At 34.9% G+C, this 20,085-nt stretch overlaps 3 protein-coding genes across 3 annotated transcripts; 1 reads left to right on the top strand and 2 right to left on the bottom strand.

Moving 5' to 3' along the window:
- Positions 1-617: 617 nt before the first annotated feature.
- On the bottom strand, positions 618-5,236 carry LOC131654061 (signal recognition particle subunit SRP54 2-like). The gene is made up of 9 exons (XM_058924470.1): positions 4,861-5,236; positions 4,674-4,773; positions 4,320-4,473; positions 2,948-3,098; positions 2,718-2,866; positions 1,903-2,003; positions 1,619-1,776; positions 1,348-1,453; positions 618-1,220 (listed from the first exon to the last, which is right to left on the bottom strand). Exons 1-9 carry the CDS (start codon positions 5,089-5,091, stop codon positions 889-891), a joined length of 1,482 nt encoding a protein of 493 aa, XP_058780453.1. The 5' UTR covers positions 5,092-5,236; the 3' UTR covers positions 618-888.
- Positions 5,237-9,285: 4,049 nt separating this feature from the next.
- Positions 9,286-10,228, top strand: LOC131654060 (uncharacterized). The gene is made up of 2 exons (XM_058924469.1): positions 9,286-9,549; positions 9,645-10,228. The coding sequence occupies exons 1-2, from the start codon at positions 9,331-9,333 to the stop codon at positions 9,831-9,833; spliced, it is 408 nt and encodes a 135-aa protein (XP_058780452.1). The 5' UTR covers positions 9,286-9,330; the 3' UTR covers positions 9,834-10,228.
- An 872-nt stretch (positions 10,229-11,100) lies between these two features.
- LOC131654059 (uncharacterized) lies at positions 11,101-19,001 on the bottom strand. Its single transcript, XM_058924468.1, has 11 exons — positions 18,458-19,001; positions 18,197-18,265; positions 17,284-17,376; positions 16,917-17,038; positions 16,038-16,233; positions 15,075-15,250; positions 13,486-13,615; positions 12,583-12,743; positions 12,374-12,462; positions 12,027-12,159; positions 11,101-11,518 (listed from the first exon to the last, which is right to left on the bottom strand). Exons 1-11 carry the CDS (start codon positions 18,740-18,742, stop codon positions 11,473-11,475), a joined length of 1,500 nt encoding a protein of 499 aa, XP_058780451.1. The 5' UTR covers positions 18,743-19,001; the 3' UTR covers positions 11,101-11,472.
- Positions 19,002-20,085: the final 1,084 nt, after the last annotated feature.

The raw sequence follows: 20,085 nt of genomic DNA, 5'->3' as shown, positions 1-20,085 counted from the left end.
TTAAGCAAGATCAAAAATTTGTTCTGGAGTGTCTTAGATAGAAGTTGCATTAGGTAGGTATTAAGTGAAGGTTGTAGATTGTTGGTTTAATCTTAAATTGATACTTCTTATAGTGGATTTCCTCCCTGTCTTGGTAGCCCCCAGAGTAGGTGTAGTTACACACCGAACTGGGTTAACAATTTCATGTGTTCCTTATTACTGTTATTGCTTACTTACTGTTAAGATTAATAATCTATACTGAAATGAATGTCATAACATCCGATACGACATCAATTGTCTCCGATACGACATCAATTGTCTTGTTACTAGAATTTCAGTTAGTGACAGGGATCCCACACTTCTTAAATATTCTTGGAATGAACTACTTAAGTTGCAAGTGGCAATCCTTAATGGGTGTTCTCCATATCTCTGTCCTACCTAGGTGTTTTTTCTCATAGCAGCCAAATGAATGGATTGATTATATTTTGTGAGCACAATATTGGTATTTCAATTAATAATTAACTTATTGATAAAAAATTTAAAATCTATTATAGGAAAAGGGGGGAATATCAACTTGTGGTTAATTCAATAATTTCATGGCACCAACCTATTCCTTCAATCAATATGGAAAAGTAATGTAGCTTTTGTTTCCAGTTTCACTCAATTATAGAAAATTCTCATTCTCATTTATAACATGATTACTTGGATTATGCTAGCTAAGATTAAACAAGTTATATACACAAAGGAAAAAAAAAAATCAACTTTACAAAAAAAAGAGACTAGCATCCAATTCAGACTTTTGCAGATAACAAATCTGACACCGTCAAACTGCATCACCTGCAAAACATACTTATATGTCCGAAGCTGTCATCAGGAATAAATCCCCGCTGTTAAGTCCTGCCTACTCAACTATTTACCGCCACCACTAAACATTCCCATCATGTCTTTAGAAGTTCCCATCTGCTTCATTAAGTTTTGTAACCCGCCCATGCCACCAATTTGGTTGAGCAACTGTGGAGGGAAGGCTTTGCCCATGTTTTGTGCATTCATTTTTCGAGATAGGGCACTCTTGTTACCATTCTTTGGTATGTTAAGCCCTTTCATTGTGGTTTTAAATGTCTTTGCAAAACGTTTGTACACTTCCATCATGTCCAACACTTCCCTAACTTGACGACCTGCACCTCGGGCTATTCGCATCATACGTGATTCATTCATAAGCTTTGGGTTTGAACTATCCAACTCTGAAACAATAACAATTAAAGTTTGGAATGTGAAGATATATACATTATTTCAATGAGCATAAGTATAGGTAGTGTACACATAAGGTTGGTATCTTCGATAATCAACAACTCATACTCATTTGCATACCTTCATTTGTCATTGAATCCATTATTGTCATGTAACGCTTAAATTTTGCCTGGTCGCAGCCTTTTGACATTAACTCAGAAGGAACTCCTGGAAGCATAGAAACTACCTACATATATCAACCAAAAATCAGTCAACTAAAATAGCACCCCTTATTAGTTAATTAGTATATAGAAAAAATTAAACCAGTGCTTACTAGTTTTAGTATTTTATAGCACATCAACAGTAGGAGTTTAAAGAAATGAAAAGTAAAGGAAAATAATAAGGTAATAACCTGGCTGGTAGGACCCAATTGAAGGAAGTTCTGAAATTGCTCATACATAAGCCTCAAGGTGAAGTTCCCTTCTAACAGCTTTTGAACCAATTCAGGCTGTTGATCCGTTGGAACAACTTCATGAATTTTGTCCATAAACCCAGACCAGTCACCCATGCCTAGTTCAAAAGCCATTTGACTATGATTAATGATAAATATTAATAGGAGCTTGGTAACAATCGCATGTCCTTAATATATAATAATGTAGTGATTGAAGAGGAGGGAGAAAACGAAAAAGCACATACCTAATAGACGTCTAACAAATGGTTTAGCTTCAAAAACTTCAAACTCGTCCATATGTTCACCAGTTCCTATGAATATGACAGGACTCTTTGTTGCTGCTACACTGCACGTATAACATTAATTAGACCAATGTACCCAAAAAACCAAAGCACGTTATATAAGCAAAAAATATATTATACAAAATACAAATACAGGTTTGCCTCATCAAAAATGAGTTCTCATTTTAAAATGGCGTCTCAATTGTTGATAAGAAAATCAACTGCCAGTATATTATCACGTCCATGCCTAAGGCTATGTTTGGATTGATGGATCAGATGGACCGGAGCGGTATGGGATGAAATGGAGCGGTGTTCCTTTGTTTGGATCATTTAAAATTGGATGGAGCGTAGCATAATGAAGTGGTATGGATTTCATTCCATTCCATCACTTCCACTATATTTCTCCCACTCCAATTTGGGCTGAATGAAGAACTTGACTTGTTCCGTCCTAAAATTTCCAAACAATGGAATGGAAACTTCATTTTGCTCTGCACCATCCTGTTTCATTCCACTATACTCCTTTCCATTCTGCTCCGTTCATTTTAAAGACATACTATACTATTTTCCAAATTCTTTCAAATAAAACAGATTTTTGTTCCATGTCATATAGAGCTGAAACCAAGGCCATGGGGATAGTTCAAATTTTAGGTGAACAAATCTAAAATACACTTGCATGTATGACCTTGATACTAGTGTATTATCAGCTACTTCTAAATTCATTTATTTATAGTTGCAAAATTTAGAGTCAATGTAATAGTTACTATGGTCGTAACACTTACGCGCTAAGAGAGCCACCACCCTTGGCATGGCCATCCATTTTGGTGATAATTACAGCTCCAACAGCAACACTCTGTTTAAATGCTTGGGCCTGATCAAAAGCAGCCTGACCAATACTGCTATCCATAACAAATATAACAAGATCTGGTTTCTGAACAACACAGAACATAAATTACAATTTGTTGGCTTTTAGAAATAGATATCAAATGCATATGGCAAAAACTAGATATACCGTTGCTTCCGAAACTTGGCGCATTTCTTCAAAAAGAGCTACTTCTTGTTTGTGCCGCCCACTGGTATCAACAATTATAAGATCACAGTTTTCTTCCTTGAATCTCTCCACACCTTCCACGGCAATTTTGACAGGGTCTGACTCCTGATAGCTGTACAGGAATGGGTTTCAGCAATGCAATAATTACTTTATAATTGAAATCTTAGAGAATGAAATGTAACTGATAGAGACGTTTCCATAAGAAAATGGTATTATGCACTACATAATCATAACTAATTTGTAAGGACTCGACAAGAAAAAAAAGTGGCTGGGCAAGGATGCAACCTACTAAAAAAATAAAGAAAAATGAAAATGTGAAACCATGAAAAAGACTAAACAGATAATGTTTGGGAATAGCAAAAATGGGCCATATATGCTTTATGTTATATCTTCCAAATAACTCACATATTTGGTACAAGCCAACAATTTCCCTTTTCCTTAACCTTTAAAATTCACCCTCGTCTTTTCCCATAGTGTGCATTTGTTTCAAGGTATAAGATCTTATTCCCATAAATGACGTGTTCATAGGAATACTGTTATCGCGAGAATATTTCTTTGTATAATTTAACATGTTTGTTAACTACATAATATTTCTAGGAATATTTTAAATTTATTTAGTTCAACAATAAATAAGCAAAAATAGAAAAATGAGGTGAAAGTAGGAAGTTATAGCTGGCCAAGTTTTAAAACAATTTCTAATATCATGGGAACGTAATACTCTCACCCTTTAAACATAGGAATGAAAAGGAGGAAAAATGTGAGCGAGGATAGATCAATCACCAGTGATCTGACTAAACCTAGTCCTCAATTAACACTTATAGAAGATAGGTAAGCTTTAAATCTTGGGATGCAATTACCCAATTGAAAACAAAACTCATCCTATAGTAATACTACATTCATAGGTATGAAAATATTGTACACTATACAACCTTCATGAAAGCAAGTCCGTTCTCCCCTTACAACTAAAAACCATTCTTCTAGAAGAAAATGCTCAGATTGCATCTCTTATTAGAAACAGCTAGATTTCTAGCAAGATTGCTCATCCCATATTTCAGAATTCATTTCACATAAAGACTGTAAGCCGCTAAGATGAAATCCATGTGAAGAAACAATAACAAGGGGTTTGCTGTGCTCCGTTAACATGAACATAACAGCCATAATTTTGTTACCGGTGGCTTTTATGATGAATAACTAACCAGAAAACATTAGTCTACACTCTACACTTCAGTTCAACCATTGCATTCCTTATCAACAAGGCAACAATACTATACCGGGATCTTATAGACAAACAATATATACTAGGACCTACAACAAACAAATACAAAACATGAACCTTCCATAAAAAGGGATCTTAGCCTTAGTTGCATTTTGCTTCAATTGATCAAATGCTCCCGCTCTAAATGTATCTGCACACACTAAAGCTGGCTTCCATCCTTTCTTCTGATAATGATGCGCATATTTCGTACATGTTGTAGTTTTTCCAGAACCTGATTTCATTTTGAAAAAAATTCATGACATGACTCATAAGTATCTATCAAATGCCTCTAAACTCTCATCTTATATCATCTAAAAATAGTATCAACAAATTATCAAAGCCAAGGGTCGCTACTGCTACATACTGCTGAACAACAAACATAAACATAAAGAATCAGAATGTGAATTTCATCAACAGATAATAGTAACAAACCTTGTAAACCAACAAACATGACAACACTTGGTTTTCCTTTTTGGGGAACAAAAGAGGACTTTCCAGGATCCAACATTTTGCAGAGTTCGCTAAACACAGCCTACAACAAAAATCCACCATGCATGAACAACGATACGCATAGAAACAACAATTTTCTATTTGCAGAAATAAATATAAAATCCGTTACTTGTTGGATGATTTTGCGTTTGTTGTGACCGGCGGCGAGGTCTTGGAGATTGACGATCTTCTTGATGTTGGTCTGCATGTCTCGAACGAGCTTGAATTGGACATCGGATTGAAGGAGAGCTCGGGTGATTTCATTGAGACATTCGTTGAGGACTTTCTCGTCGATCACCGTGGCATTGTTCATCTGCTGGAGAGCACGGGAAATGCTCCCTCCTAGCTGCGCTAGAACCATCTTTCCTGATTCTACGGAACGGTTGGTTTTGCCGGATTAGGGTTTCGATGAAGAAGAAGATGATGATCGAGGTTTGGATTGGATGGTCTCTCTTCTTCTGTCGCTGGTAAGGGAAGCTAGCGTGTGCAGCAAGTAATGGGCCAGGTATTGGGCCTTTAATTTTTTTTTTTAAAATTTCTTATGTTATCCTATATCATTGAAAAGAATCATATGAAAATTCAATTTTGCCCCTGCGCTTTTAGGAAGTGTATTTCCAATACTTACCCTTGACATCATTCAAGCTAGACCAAATATGGGGGCACATCATTCTTAAATTAAAAACTATACTGGAGGTATAACTCCAGTTAATTAGTGTGGGAAAATAGAAATTCAACCACCTTTGTATTTTAGATTTGGGTTAGTAGTCATTTGCTCCCCTGCAATAGTAGCGATATTCGGTTTATCCCCTTTTAAAAAAAAAATTGTTTTCCCCCTTATAATATTAAAATTGTAAGTCTTTTTCCCCCTAAGAGGGAAAATTACCCCCTGTAAAATATATTTTTTTGATTTTACTCCCTGGTTTTTACACGTTTAGGGGGTACCCAAATATTACAGGGGGTAAAACAATTTTTTTTTTTTAAAAGGGGGGTAAACCGAATATCGCTACTATTGCAGGGGGGCAAATGACTATTAACCCTTTAGATATTATCGGAAGTGTATTTGTGAAAAAAAATCAAAAGTCAAATTGCTTAAAACAGTTACTAGCATGAACCAGTATGATTATTTTTATTTTCCAAAAGTTTTCATAAACCCTCTCCAAAAATTCTTCCATTCTCAATCAAATTTTTCACTCCAATTTTTTTTTTATTTTATCGTATCAAAATGAGATAAAGGAAGCGAAATTTAAAGTAAAGTTCATTCATTTTAACCATCATTCATCACATTAATCTGGTTTGTTATGGAAAAAAGGTCACGTCGATATCGGAAATGTCCTTCCAGTTACGCAATGAATTAAACCGGATATACAGTTCTAGTATCTGTCTGTGCTTATTTTTCAGCAATTCCTTCCTTGCTATGGATGTTTATTAGTTAAATGTTTTTTTACATTAGGTATGGTGCATCTTAATGCTATTACCAAAACTATTGTGTCTCAAACTAGGGTTTGGTGTTGTGATCAGAAGGTCCGGTAATGGTTCGGATAGAAGATGTACATTTTTGACACTGACATGCGAAAGAATTGGAAAATATAGACGTCCTTTCCAGAATTTGAAACGAGGTGATACTGTTTCAAAAAAATGTGAATGTCCATTTAAGTTGCATGATTATCGGTTGTAAATTAATAAATGGAGATTTAATGTGATATGTGGTTTGTATAATCATGATTTATGTGCAAATTTAGCTAGTCATCCAATTGCATGTCGACTATTTCCAGAAGAGAAGGAATGTGTTTCCGACATGACATTGAAGCGCAAAAGACTAGAGATTATCTCAAATATCAAGCAAGTGTACAATGGGCGCTATCATTCCAAATTAGCGCTTAGGGGGGATCGAACTGAAATGCAACACCTCTTGAAACTTCCATATGATAAAAGTTATGTTCCTAGACACCGAAGATGTAAGGATGGAGTAACAGTAAGAGATATATTTCCCCATTCATTAACATAAAGAATCATAATGTGAATTTCATATCAGATAATAGCAACAAACCTTGTAAACCAACAAACATGACAACACTTGGTTTTCCTTTTTTTGGAACGAAAGATGACTTTCCAAGATCCAACATTTTGCAGAGTTCGTTAAACACAACCTACAACAAAAAATCTACAACACATGAACAATGATACACGTAAGAACAACAATTTTCTATTCGCCAAAATAAATATGCAACCTATTACTTGTTGGATGATTTTGCGTTTGTTGTGACTGGCGGCAAGATCTTTGAGATTGATGATCTTCTTGATATTGGTATGCATGTCTTGAACGAGCTTGAATTGGACACCAGATTGAAGGAGGACTTGAGTGATTTCGTTGAGACATTTGTTTAGGACTTTCTCGTCGATCACCGTGGCATTGTTTATTTGTTGGAAAACACAAGAAATGCTCCCTCCTAGCTCCACTAGGACCATCTTTCCTGATTCTATGGAACGGTGGCTTTTTCTGGATTAGGGTTTCGATGAAGATGATGATCAGGGTGTGGATTGGTTGGTCTCTCTTCTTCTGTCGCCGACAAGGGAAGCTAGCGTGTGAAGCAAGTAATGGGCCAGGTGTTGGGCCTTTGATTTTTTTACTTAGGGAATTTCTTATTCCACTTTATGAGGTGAAAAAAATCCTATGGAATTCTGAAAATGCCCTGCAATTTCTTGAAATACATCTTTGGACGCATTTTATACACATACAATTCATTCGTTTTTGAGTTGTGCCTCAATTTTAAGATTAAATTTATTTCAAAAATTGATTTCTCAAACCTTTATAGTGACATATGTCTTTACACTTATGATAGAAATATGGAGAAGGTTATGGCAAAGGTTGTACAAGGTCATAGGCGCTTTGAAATATTTAAGAAAACAATCAATTCATGCAAGTAATAAGTTCATTATTCAAATCTTATATATCCCTTCTACCATGCATGTTTCACGATACACGCACTTTCAATTCATTATGAAACATTTTTTCTTCGTTCTTGGTATATAAAGTGATTGTGATTTCAATAGTTTGTGTAGGATGAATTTTCAGTAGGCTCCGAAAATGAATTTTTTGAGAAATTCTAGAAATCCATTTTCGGAATAAATTTAAGGTGTCTAAAAAATGAATGAATTATGTGTGTTTTTTGTGCGTTCAGAGATGCATCTCCAAAATCTATGAGTATTTTTAGAGTTTCACGAGGTGCGCTAGTAAACCATAAGGTGAATTAAGAAATTCTTTTACATATGGCCTTAAGTTTTAATGAGTACTTATAGAGATACTTACGGATTATCCACCAAAGAGATCATCACATTAAACATCGAGTAGTATTTAAAAAATCGAACTGGTCGATCGAACCAGTTGAATCAGAAACTAGAGGGATCATCAGTCTGGTTTAATTATTGAATCAGATAAGCTATTGAACCAATGGGAACCGGTCAAAACCGGAAGAAAAAAATTATGACCAGATGATTTTAGAAAATCGAAGGGTTAAATGTATGTTTTTTTTCCTTCGACAAAACGGCGTTGTTTTGATAATTTTTTTTAAAATTTAAAATTAAAATGTAATTTTTTTAAAAACTTATTTGGAATAACTTTTTAAGTATGAGGAAGACAATGCAAAAAACACTGTTCCAGAAAAGGATGAGTAAGAGTCAACAAGGAGCAGGTTGAAAAGAAGTAAGAAGTTGAGCCTACAGGCAACAATATGTCATTTCTTCCCGTGCAAGTACCAATTAAAGACGATTAGAATGAAGTAGACCAAGTTGAGCCTGAACAAGACCTTCAACAAAATGTCATTTGTTCCTATACGAGTACTTGTGGATAATTACAGGAGATTTGAAATTCAGGTACATTCAAAGGTTTCCCACGATCCATGTATGATAAATAGCGAGTTTGCTATTCTCTCTATTATATATAGATATAGATAAGGAGCCAATACAGGTAGCAAGTTTCAAACTCAATTTCAATTCACTATTCTTCCTCACATACTAACTTGAGCGTCGAAGTGTTAACCTTGCAAGTCATCTCACTCTCCACTACGCCAACAATCTGGATGTACCATTACTTTCAATCCTCATTTCATTTGATTTCATAATGGAACATATATATCAAATTAGTGGTAAAGAGTTGTGTAAAATCTTCTGGAGCCCATCCACCTCAGTCATGGTGAGCAGTTTAATAAAATATACAAGGCCATCCAATTTTTGGAGAAAATGACCACCACATTTTTTATTATATAAAAAAACACACACACACCAGATTTTATATTGTAATAGAACTTTGATACAGAATTTAACTTTTTCCTTTTTAAATTTACGTATTTCTCCTTGATATTTAGTTATAACTACTAAATTTTTTGTTTTTACGTTACTTTTTTGGAGTAATGACATTATTGATATTTTAAAATTATGTAGTGATGACAAAATGAGTTTCAGGGGTGCCATACTCAATTCTCTAACATTAACCTATTTGTGTCCATTTTCGTAATTATAGTATCTGAAATATATTTATTTATTTAATTATTTATCATTTAACCGCTACCTGTGGTGATGTTCTGGTTTGTGGTTGTGAATAGATATGGCAATTTCTGTTTCAGAGATAGTTGTTCTTAGAAGCACTTTCAACAATTGCAACTTTTCTTGTTTCCGCCGAAAAGTTAATGTTGTTACTTCACCAAACACGTCCTTAACATCACTTCTCTTCCCTGCCATAACTACAACGAGGTTGTCTAGTGTTGTTCCTCGAGCTCTGGATCCCAAAACAGGAGAACAAAACTCTACTACTTCTTCATTTCAAGTAAATTCAGTCAACCTTTTTTAATTTATTATTAATTTTCTTTCTTCTGCAATGCAACTACTAATAGTACTTTTTGTTTGAATGATGTAAAATAGGAGGATTTAGTGTATGTGGCAAAACTACTGGGGGGTTCTTTTGCTGGTGCGGCTGTGATTAAATATGGCAGCGGTGTTTTCCCTGTGATAACTACTCCAAACCTTGTTTTGTCTCTTGTTATCATCTTAACTCCTGTCATTGTTGCTGTTTTCCTTTTGATAAATCAAAGTCTTCGCCAGAAGCTATAGACAGTGTTTATTTTATGAATCAAAACAGTGTAATTATCATTTGTTTGTTTGTTGTCCTGTTGAATTTTATTTGCATGATTTTGATACATTTCCAGTCGGAAAATCATGTACTCATCAAACCGTTCTCAAGAAAAATCATGTACTCATACTCTGTACTCATACTTTAGAGAGATGTCATATTGAAGTTAGAGTCTTATTAGGGATGGCAATTTGGCCCATCCCCAGTGGGTACCGACAAAAAACCCCATATCGGGTAGGGTAAATACCCATAAAAATGGGTATGGGCACGACACGGGTAATTACCCATTAAAATATGCGGGTATGGGTGCGGGCACGGGTACCTTACTACCCAACCCGCCCCATACCCACACTACATATTTCTATAATGTCATTTATATTATTATATAAAAATGCATGATTCTAATTTTTTTTTAAATATATTGCTATTAAATCATTATACATTTTAATAAAAGTGTTTATTTGTTTCTTAATTCAACAATAACATACGTAGTTTTTTTAATATTGTTAAAAAGACTTAAATTATATGATATTTTGTAATTAAACGATTTAATTTTACTATAAATGCGGGTAAACGGGTACGGGTATGGGCATTGAGGTACCCACAAGGTACGGGTACGGGCATGAATATTGATACCCACGCGGGTTTGGGCTCGGGTACGGGGATTTTTTTAAACGGCGGGTATGGGGACGGGTACTATAGTACCCTGCCCAAACCCTGCCCATTGCCATCCTTAGGTCTTATTTAAGCTTCACAAAAAGTTAAATCTAATCATATGATTTGAAAAAAATTACAAACTTTATTGTATTTATTTCGTCTGAGAAATGAAGAGAATCTTAATCTCATTATTCTGGCACACAAAAGGTCAGCATGCAGGGATTAACAAACAAGCAATAGAAATAAATAAGCTCGGCTTTAGTTTGAGTAAATTTCATATTTTCAAAATCAAACTGTGTGCCAAACCAAGATAAAACTACATTCGAACCAATTCGAACCAAAATAAACTATAGATTATGCATGACTCAACTGGTTTCAAGTGTTCGAACCATAATTAGACTGTAGATATTTTAGATGCACGATTCAGGGCTGACATTTGGAAGTAATAATGGTGACACTGCATTAGAAGCTATTTGAGGTCAATGCCGTATGAGCTGAACTTGTAGGGCTGACAATTCGATGAAGGATTTATGAAATTAAATTTCATTTATACTTTAAGTAATAACTTCAAATTTTTGTGATTCACAGAAATGGACCTTAGACTTTAAACGAGGTAGTCGGTTGCAAGACCGGATACCAAAATTTCAAAAAATAAAATAAAATGAGGTATACACTAGCTTTCTCTGGTGCAACCTGCTTAAGGGGTACAAAAGATTCTCCAACAAGTTATTCTGTATAAACTGCCTCCTGCCAAAATTTACAAGTACAACAAATAAAAGAATATGCATCATTTGTTTCACATTGCTGCTTTACTCTAACAATTTTCAGTTGTAGCATTTGAAGAAAATGTCTGCATAGTCCCTCCCCTTCTTCGGCTGGCAGCTGTTTGAATCATTACAACTCTAGCCCTAATAAGATAAACTATATTCTGGAGACTGTTGATCATTTATTAATTCCATTGAGCTAGAGATTATCTTTAAACCACTTTAGAGCTCCATTTGCCACAGACCTGCAAGTTTCAGTGGTGGTAAGTTTTAATCAACCCATCAGATGCACAAAACAATTACCAAGGATTCATGAATGAGGAGACTTTTTCAACCTAATCGAAGGGCTAATATTAACAACAAAAGTCACACCTTATCTATAAAATGACAATAAACAAATGACATATAATATCCATTCTTGTTCAACAATAATTTCTATGTCAAACCATTAGTGAGGAATCAACAGTGAGAAAAAAAAAAAACCAATGGAAAATCTCGGTTATGATGTATCAACTCAATGACGAAAAAAAATTATACAAAGAATCAGATTTTGTTGGAAAATGGCATGGCTTAAAGAATTAAATCTATAGTCAGGAGTCGCATATTTATTTTTAAAACTGATACTTTAGACTTTAAAAGAGCCATGCCTTGCATAATTAGTGATTAAAATCGGATAGTTTCCAATTAATGAAAACTGAAGGCTCTACACATTTTTATAGAAAAAAGGAAACAAAATACAAATAACATTATTACCCAGCCACGTTCTTTAGTTTGTTCCATAAGTCATCATCTTGTTCTTCTTGTTCTTCTGATTTCTCTGGTTTTTCTGTGACTGTTGCTATTGGACTTTCGGCCCTTTGAGCTGCAGGAGCTGCCTTACTTCCGGCTGCAAAAAGTAAACATCACGGTTCATAACTCAATTATGTAGTCTACTATTGCAGAGTAACAATTTTCTATTGCCAGTGTCCAATATGTCTAGAAGACCTAACCATTTATCATATGTTATAGGAAACATTCAAGACATCGAATTAAATGTTCCTGTGGCTATAGGATAGTGGAGAAAGAACAACAGATATACATATGATAAAAAAGCCACATACTGGAAGATTGGGTCTTAGGACGGGATCTTGAATGATTACTTGTGTCACCTAGAGAAGCAAGTTCTTCAAGCACCTCCCGCTCCTTTGAACTAAACATACAAAGTAGAGGCAGGCAATTCAAATCAAACTGCTGATATGGACCCCAAAAAACGCAATACACAGTAGGGAGTAACAGAAACAAAGTTAAAATTATAAAATGACTATGTTACCTGATACGTTTTGGTATTGTAACTTTAACAGTAAATAAGTGGTCACCACGTATTGAGGGTCTGTTTAATTTTGGTACACCCTTCTTTGCAAGGACGAGGACATCTCCAGGTTGGGTACCAGAAGGGATTTGTAGTTCAGAAGTGCCTTCAACCGTCTTTACCTGTTTAAGTGCCACAATATGTTAACTGTTGATTGTAATGCCTCAAGGTAACAAATCACATCCTAACATTCAATAAAACACAGTCTCAATTTGTAAAAATGGCTAAACATGTTTATAAAATGAAAATGCTAGACTGTTTCCAGTTTTTAGTCATGAAAAATCTATCAGCCAAATCAGTCTGACTTTTTTTTTCATGTCATGCTTGCAAGGCAACAAAAAGCTAGCAGAACAACAAAGTGTTATCCAAATAGTTATACATTCAAGGGCCAACATAAGTTAGTGTTAGATTCTGTAGTAAAATCCCAAATATAAAGGGATTAGATTAATATCCAAATAATGGGATTATCATCATGAGAATCTATGTTTCCTTTTTTTATATTTGTGAGCAGTGATTTGATTATTTGTCATAGTTTAAAAATTTATTCCTTTCTGTTACTATTTTCCAGAGAAGATAGGAGTATAATTATCATTATGCTACCTTCGTATGGGCATATATATCGCTATTATTGCATAAAATACTTTTAGTCAGGGAAAAATATGAATAGAATATTATGGCACATCATGCCAAGTGTCAGGTTTCAAGCATAACAAAGAAAACAACAAGGAAGACGTTATTACAAGTGAAAGCAGACCAAAATAAAACCTTAATGAAATTAAAAGGACTAAAGCATAATTAGTGTATAAAAAGATGCAACAAATACTCGAGCTTGCAAGAATACTATTAGTATATAAGTTAATTTACCTTCACTACAGACCCCAGTATAGCATCTAGATAAGTGATTGATATTGTTGAGCGAAGATTAATGTCATCTCTTTGAATTCCCGGTATCTCAAGCACATCAAGATATACATAAAGATCTCCTGGAGGACCCCTGCTATGACAAGATGATCAATTGCAGCTTCTGAATCAAGTAATTGATATAGTTTGAATTCATGAATAACTTAACCATTTTGATAATGACAAACAACTATTAAGCCCTCTCTTGGGGAGGTACATGAGAAGGTACAAAATGATTTTCGAGCATTGATAAAATAATTAACAAAGACCCTTTGAAAAGTTTTATTATCTCAATGTCTTTGACCTTTAAAATGCTCATGGTAGATATACACATTTGAGTCCAATCAGTTTTTCCATGACTCCAAATAGGATATAATAAAATTTAAAGAGCAGAACAGTAAGAAAGGTTAACAACAATTTCAGAACAAATCGAATTCCGTTTCTCTTAATTGGATATATTAGAAGCATAATTTACATCTGGGGTGTTGATCATTATATAGTGTTAAGAAATGTGGTTGGCCTAACTCAAGTATATAAAACTGACTTGTAGGGCAAGGATTGCCCCCCTCTTATAAGCACGTCTTTAAGCCATATATTGTCCGATATGAGACTCTTAACACACACTCTCACGTCCAAGACTGAACATATGGAGCGTGAAAATAAATGGTAGGTGCCTCGATGGCGGAAACCTGATAGTAGATGACCCACCGGATCTTAAACTAGACTCGGATCCCATGTTAAGAAATGTGGTTGGCCTAACTCAACCATACAAAACCGGCTTTGTAGGATGAGGATTGCCTCCACTTATAAGCACATGTTCAAGCCATGTATTGTCTGACGTGAAACTCTTAACGCATACATTTTCCATTCGCTATTCCTTTTTGGAGTAGGCTTCCTATGCAGCATTCTTTGTGGGCTACCCTCCTGCTGTCTTTTGTTGAAGAACTAAGCTCGTGTTTTGATGGGACATTTGACCCTGGAAAGCTGGACTTGCCTTACAGGATTTTTCATGGCTTCTGATGAAGTCTCCTTTCTAAAGATAGTGAGGAATTGAATTATTCATTATTGGAATGCTCTTTCGTAAGACTGTCTTTGCTTTACTCAAATTTGTTTGTTTATCTTGAGATCCTAGTACTCAATCCGTAAGAGTTCACGCTTTAGATGTCTAGTCATAAATGTGAAAGGATATGCTGAGAGTTCCACAACAACATGAGATATATCCTAGGTTGTGCTTATAAAGTTTGGCCAGCCCTCACCTTAGAAGTTGATTTTTTGTCAGTCTAAGTTAGGCTTTAACCTCAAATTCTAAGAGTTAACATTAAAGAGAATCGATACTAATCCTCCTTTTACTTTGTAATATCCTTCCCTCCTTTTAGAAGTATTTCTTCGTTCATCAGTGTGAGAAAAACTTACTAACTTATGTAAACATATACGTCATGTGGTAACATAAATACAATAAAAGCATTACACAAGCAAGTTATAGTATAACTTCTTCTATCCAATAATTGGCCGAATACTTTCACAATGAGAAAACCAGATATAAAATAGCATACCCTCTTGGTCCAGCATCACCCTCTCCAGTGACTCTTAAGATACTGCCTGAGCTAACCCCGGGAGGAACTTTAACTTTCATATTTTTCTTAACCCGTATGCGTCCTGCACCACTGCATTTACGGCAATTTTCAGATATGACTTCACCATCACCTCCACAGTTTGGACATACTGAAACCTAACATTGAAAAGCGATTAGCATAGTACTGTCAACCAGAGAAAAAGTACAATGTTTTTATATTATGTAAGAAAACTACACAAAAATGAAGATGAATTGATGAACTAATAATATGCAATTGATGAAAAGATAAATGATTATTCCCAAAAGTCAAACATAAAGATGTCAACAAACAGCAAAGAACAATGAAAACCTTTTCCTACTAAGCCTGGATTAGGGGGTAACCAATTCATGAAAATAAAACGAAAGTTATAAAGGGGCGTGCAAAATGTTTAACCAATGTAGAAACTTAATTGGAATACTTTTGTATTCATGTTGCATATTACAATATCTTGTGTAATTACAACCTCAACTAGTATTTCTCATGGGATTGAATTTCCATTTCAAAAACTTTACCGAAAACAAATTAACAATATTGGCATTAAAGAGAATGATTCATCAAAATAAATTCATTAAATGGTAGATTTACTTTTATCCATTTTTTTCTTTTTGCTTTCTGGCTGGAGGACTGTTGCCATATGTTACAGGTATATGGTTTACTGATCTCTTCCAGTCATTTCATACAAGCAAATGACATTCTTTTTCATGAACAACCACAGTGGAAATCAATTACAAGTAACAACATAGAAATACAGCGAAGTGCTAGGTTATCATATCATCAGAATGATCTCAGTTCCAGTAGCAATTGTCAAAAATTCTCGGTTCTTGTTCTCCACATTAGCAGAACTTACAAAATCAAGAGACAGAAAATGATATCCAGACCTATTAAGAAAACAACTGAAATTACCTGTGAGAACAACCCAAAAGGTGTTTGTTCGGTCCTCATCACCTGACCCCTGCCACCACAAGTTGAACATACTCTCATCTTGGATCCTAACTTTGCACCAGTACCAGTACAGGCTTCACATGTTTCTAAATGGAAAAGCTCAAATTCTTTCTCTGTTCCGAAAATTGCCTCAGAAAATTCCAAGGAGAAATCATACCTGTTGATATTTGAATCAAAAGTCTTCTCAATTTACAGAAAACTCTGGTTAAAAGTACAAGCGTAATTTTATGTAAAATTGGCAATACTAAATATAAAAGATGTCGGATCACCGGATGATATTTGGAGAAAATCATTTCTAAAAAATTTCCTTATGTTAAAATACAATGCATAAGAATTGGAGTGTCACTTAATTGTTCACATCGAATTATTTTTCCTGATCCTTCCACCACCCCCAGCCAGAGCATTAGATTTTGGTGTTCTATTCTCTTTGTTGGTTCGTTCCTTGTGTCTTATGGAAAAGTATTGTGGAGTACAGCTTATGCTATCTGTAGTTGTACTACTCTAGTACTTGACCTAGATTAATAATATAAATAAGGGTCTAACTTGGTAAAGTTCAAAACCATTATGGCTGATTAATAATGTACTTATTTTCCTCGCTTTTCCCTTTCTCCTTGAAATTCTTTATAGGCATTGAACACCAAGCTTAATTCAACTAGGCGCGATTAGATGCAGGAATCAAACAATGCCTATTGGGGTCTAACTAATTAAAAAAAAAAAATCAACAAATCTATTTAGAATAAGTTGTTTTTTTAGACATTTAAATTAAATAGTGAATATAGTAATCATTGACTTGGCATACATGGCTAGAAGAAAAGGAATTATTTATCCAGTGTAACTCACCGGATGTCTTCACCCTTAGTAACAGTACTACGACGCCGCGTGCCAAATCCAGTTGGATCCATGCCAGCAAAGCCGCCCATATTTGACCCAAAAAATGTCTCAAATAAATCAAATGGATTTGTCTGTAAGAAAAAGATTACTAATTTAAATATACCTTACAGAAGCAGCAAGAGATGGGTAGATAGAGTAACAGATAACTTTAATTGACATGCATTTCAATTTTTTCCCATAAAAAATGCAATATGTGTCAGTGGAGCATAGTAAAATAACTGGTTATTCTCCTGACCACCAAGTTATTATCATTTTTTCGTGGCTCCATAGTCTTGCATACTAACTAATAAACAAACAAAAAAATCATATTGAATACCGCATAGGCACTTGATCCTCCTCCCACTGAGCTCTTAACCCCTGCCTCGCCATATTGATCATACAAAGCCCTCTTTTTGTCATCTGATAGCACCTGACAATATTGGAATTCAGAATTCAGAAGCCAGTGTCAAAAATATAATCTAAAACAATTGTACATTGGCTAATAGAACTTCAAGATGGATTTGTGACCTTGTTCCAAAAAGAAACTGGAGCTTAAGACATTCCCACCAACCCAATTATGAGTAAAAGGTAATTCTACTTTCGTATGACATTGGTTGTTGAGTCCTTTATTGCACAGCATTAGTTTAAGCTACTTCTGCTTACCTACTCTTTAAAACTTAACTTTTTTGTTTTGATAAGTCATTTTACTTTTTTAACTAATGTATTTTAGAGTACTATCTTGTTACTTAGCCCAATTTTTCATAGCGCAGAAATGTTTTCATATTGAAGGTCATATTCTGCAAAAAAAAAATGGCTGAAAATGTTTTAAAATCAACCATTCTTTTGAAATAAGAAAACCTCAGAATTGAACAGAAAAATCCATTGGATCAGGCCAGCAGAGGCAGCTAAAGCACTGCTTCTCCATTATAAACTTCATACGATTGACCAAAGACTATGTGACTCTTATGTAGTTTTTCTATTCTACTTACAAAGAAAAGAAAAACTGCACATGCGGTTGGAATTGGAACCCTAAATCAAATAACCAATCATTCACAACAAAAATTTCAGCTCATTACTTTAGCCGCACAGGTTACCCGTTTGCCTGTTATTTTCTACGTAATCATTATTATGTTAATATAACCATCCAAATATGAAATTGAACTTGAACATGCATCTTGTTCCAGTAAAGAAAACATAACACAACAACAACAATAACAACAAACACTGAAAAGTGTAAACTCTATACATACCTCATAGGCATTACTAATCTCTTTAAACTTATCAGTTGCCCCAGGCTCTTTGTTCACATCAGGATGATACTGCATACAAATCAAACAATCAGAAAACCGCGCCAATTACGAATATTCGCCCTCAAGAACTAGCACCACACAAATCCAATTTCAAAATGCATGAGATCCTAATTTTTACAATTTCATGTAACAGAAACATATAATTAAGAACAATTTCAGCATCAAAATTAGATAATACTTGAAGAAATGAAAATTGGATACCTGACGAGCTAACCTTCGATAAGCGGCTTTGATATCTTTGACGGTGGCGGATTTGGGAACTCCGAGAGTAGCATAATAATCAGAAGAAGCAGCAAAAACAGTGTGAAATCGTTTTCTTCTAGCGGAGAATTTATAATTAGAGTTAGAGAAAGTAGAAGGAAAAGGAGATGGAGAAGGAGAATGAATCGAAAGGAAATTGTTGGAACGGAAATGGATTCCGGTAGCACAGAAGCAAGAGTGAGTCGTAGAAGGAGGAGGAAGAAGAGAGAGGGAAATAACTGCCATTGAAATTGAAATGAAATTGAAATGAGATTGAATTTAAAAATAAGGTTTGTTCATGATATTAACGCACGCTTGTATTGTGGGAGAGAGAAAAAAGCGTGGTGAACGAAAAAATGGGGGGTTTATGGGTGCTGTGCTGTGCGGTGATGGTGGTGGAAGTGAACTGGACTATTGGCATTGGTAGAAACCGGAAAGGAAGAGAACTCCCTGGGACCCACGGCTATGAGATAAGTTGTGGCTTATTGCTGGCCTCGCCTTGTCACAACTTTTTCTTCTTCTATATTACTTCAACTTAAATAAATATGATTATTAGGTAAACCAAAGAGCACTAAAATGAGATGACGGAGTCTTTAATCATAGGTCGAGGGTTTGAATCAAGTGGTTATTTGTGACGCACTTTAACTTTCATTTTAATTATGCTAGTTTTATAATTTGAGTATCAATTGGTACCCAATGCATTATTAGTCCATCTTATATTTATTATATTCATTGCATGCATCATTGTTTTATAATCAATATTCAATTCGACATTTTTGAACTTGTAAATCCATAGTAGTATACGTAAATTCTATCACACCCCATAACTCAGTCGACAGCCATATAAGCGTTACAAATCTACTATTTCTCATCCTTTCTCTAGAGCACACCATAACCCACATGTAACCCTTTCTGACATGTTCCATATGAGTTGACTTTAATCCACCTGTCGCTCATCTCCTTTTCAACTTACTTCAGCTAATCATCATCTTGTATTTGCTTGTTCTCACTTTTAGGTAAGTGTCCATTGCAACTTGCTCATGTCGGAACAAATGGAACAATTAGGGTTTCAAGAAGAAGATAATGGGAATAACTATATTGAGAGTTTTTGGAATTGTTAAAAATGTTAACTGTGTAAAATTGTACAACTTCTTTTGTATTACAATATTATGCCTATTCATAGCCAATCAAGTCTCAAGTCCAAAACATACAAAATTACACTTTGTCTTAACATCCATATGTAGTACTCGACTCTGTCGAATACAATTGACTTCTACTACTTTGACTGGGTCAAACAGAACTTTCCTAAAAAAACATTGAATTATAGCTTCTAACGCACCACATAATTCATGTTTTCAAAACTTCTCATAATGTTGCCTCTATTCAACTCGCCAAACCTGCTTGATGCCTGAGAAAATGATACCTCCTATTTAGGGGTGTTCGCGGTGCGGTTTGGGCGGTTTTGACGAAAAAAATTATCCGAACCGCAAGAGAAAAAATCGTGCGGTTTGGTTTGGTTCGGTTGGCTTTTAAAAAAAATCCGAACCAAACCAAACCAACCTAATGCGGTTTGGTTCGGTGCGGTTGAT

The sequence above is a fragment of the Vicia villosa genome, linkage group LG2, assembly GCF_029867415.1.
Source record: "Vicia villosa cultivar HV-30 ecotype Madison, WI linkage group LG2, Vvil1.0, whole genome shotgun sequence".
Lineage (NCBI taxonomy): Eukaryota > Viridiplantae > Streptophyta > Magnoliopsida > Fabales > Fabaceae > Vicia > Vicia villosa.
The sequence above is the reverse complement of the archived record's forward strand: the minus strand, read 5'-3'. Positions and strand labels throughout refer to the sequence as shown.

Coding starts and splice junctions, on each gene's coding strand:
- LOC131654059 (XM_058924468.1), bottom strand. CDS start 18,742: ATGGCAGTTATTTCCCTCTCTCTTCTTCCTCCTCCTTCTACGACTCAC. Junction 12,463..12,582: donor ACAATACCAAAACGTATCAG/GTAACATAGTCA, acceptor TTGTATGTTTAG/TTCAAAGGAGCGGGAGGTGC. Junction 11,519..12,026: donor AAACTAAAGAACGTGGCTGG/GTAATAATGTTA, acceptor TGAAACTTGCAG/GTCTGTGGCAAATGGAGCTC.
- LOC131654060 (XM_058924469.1), top strand. CDS start 9,331: ATGGCAATTTCTGTTTCAGAGATAGTTGTTCTTAGAAGCACTTTCAAC. Junction 9,550..9,644: donor CTACTACTTCTTCATTTCAA/GTAAATTCAGTC, acceptor GATGTAAAATAG/GAGGATTTAGTGTATGTGGC.
- LOC131654061 (XM_058924470.1), bottom strand. CDS start 5,091: ATGGTTCTAGCGCAGCTAGGAGGGAGCATTTCCCGTGCTCTCCAGCAG. Junction 4,774..4,860: donor AACGCAAAATCATCCAACAA/GTAACGGATTTT, acceptor TTTTTGTTGTAG/GCTGTGTTTAGCGAACTCTG. Junction 4,474..4,673: donor CATGTTTGTTGGTTTACAAG/GTTTGTTACTAT, acceptor AAATGAAATCAG/GTTCTGGAAAAACTACAACA.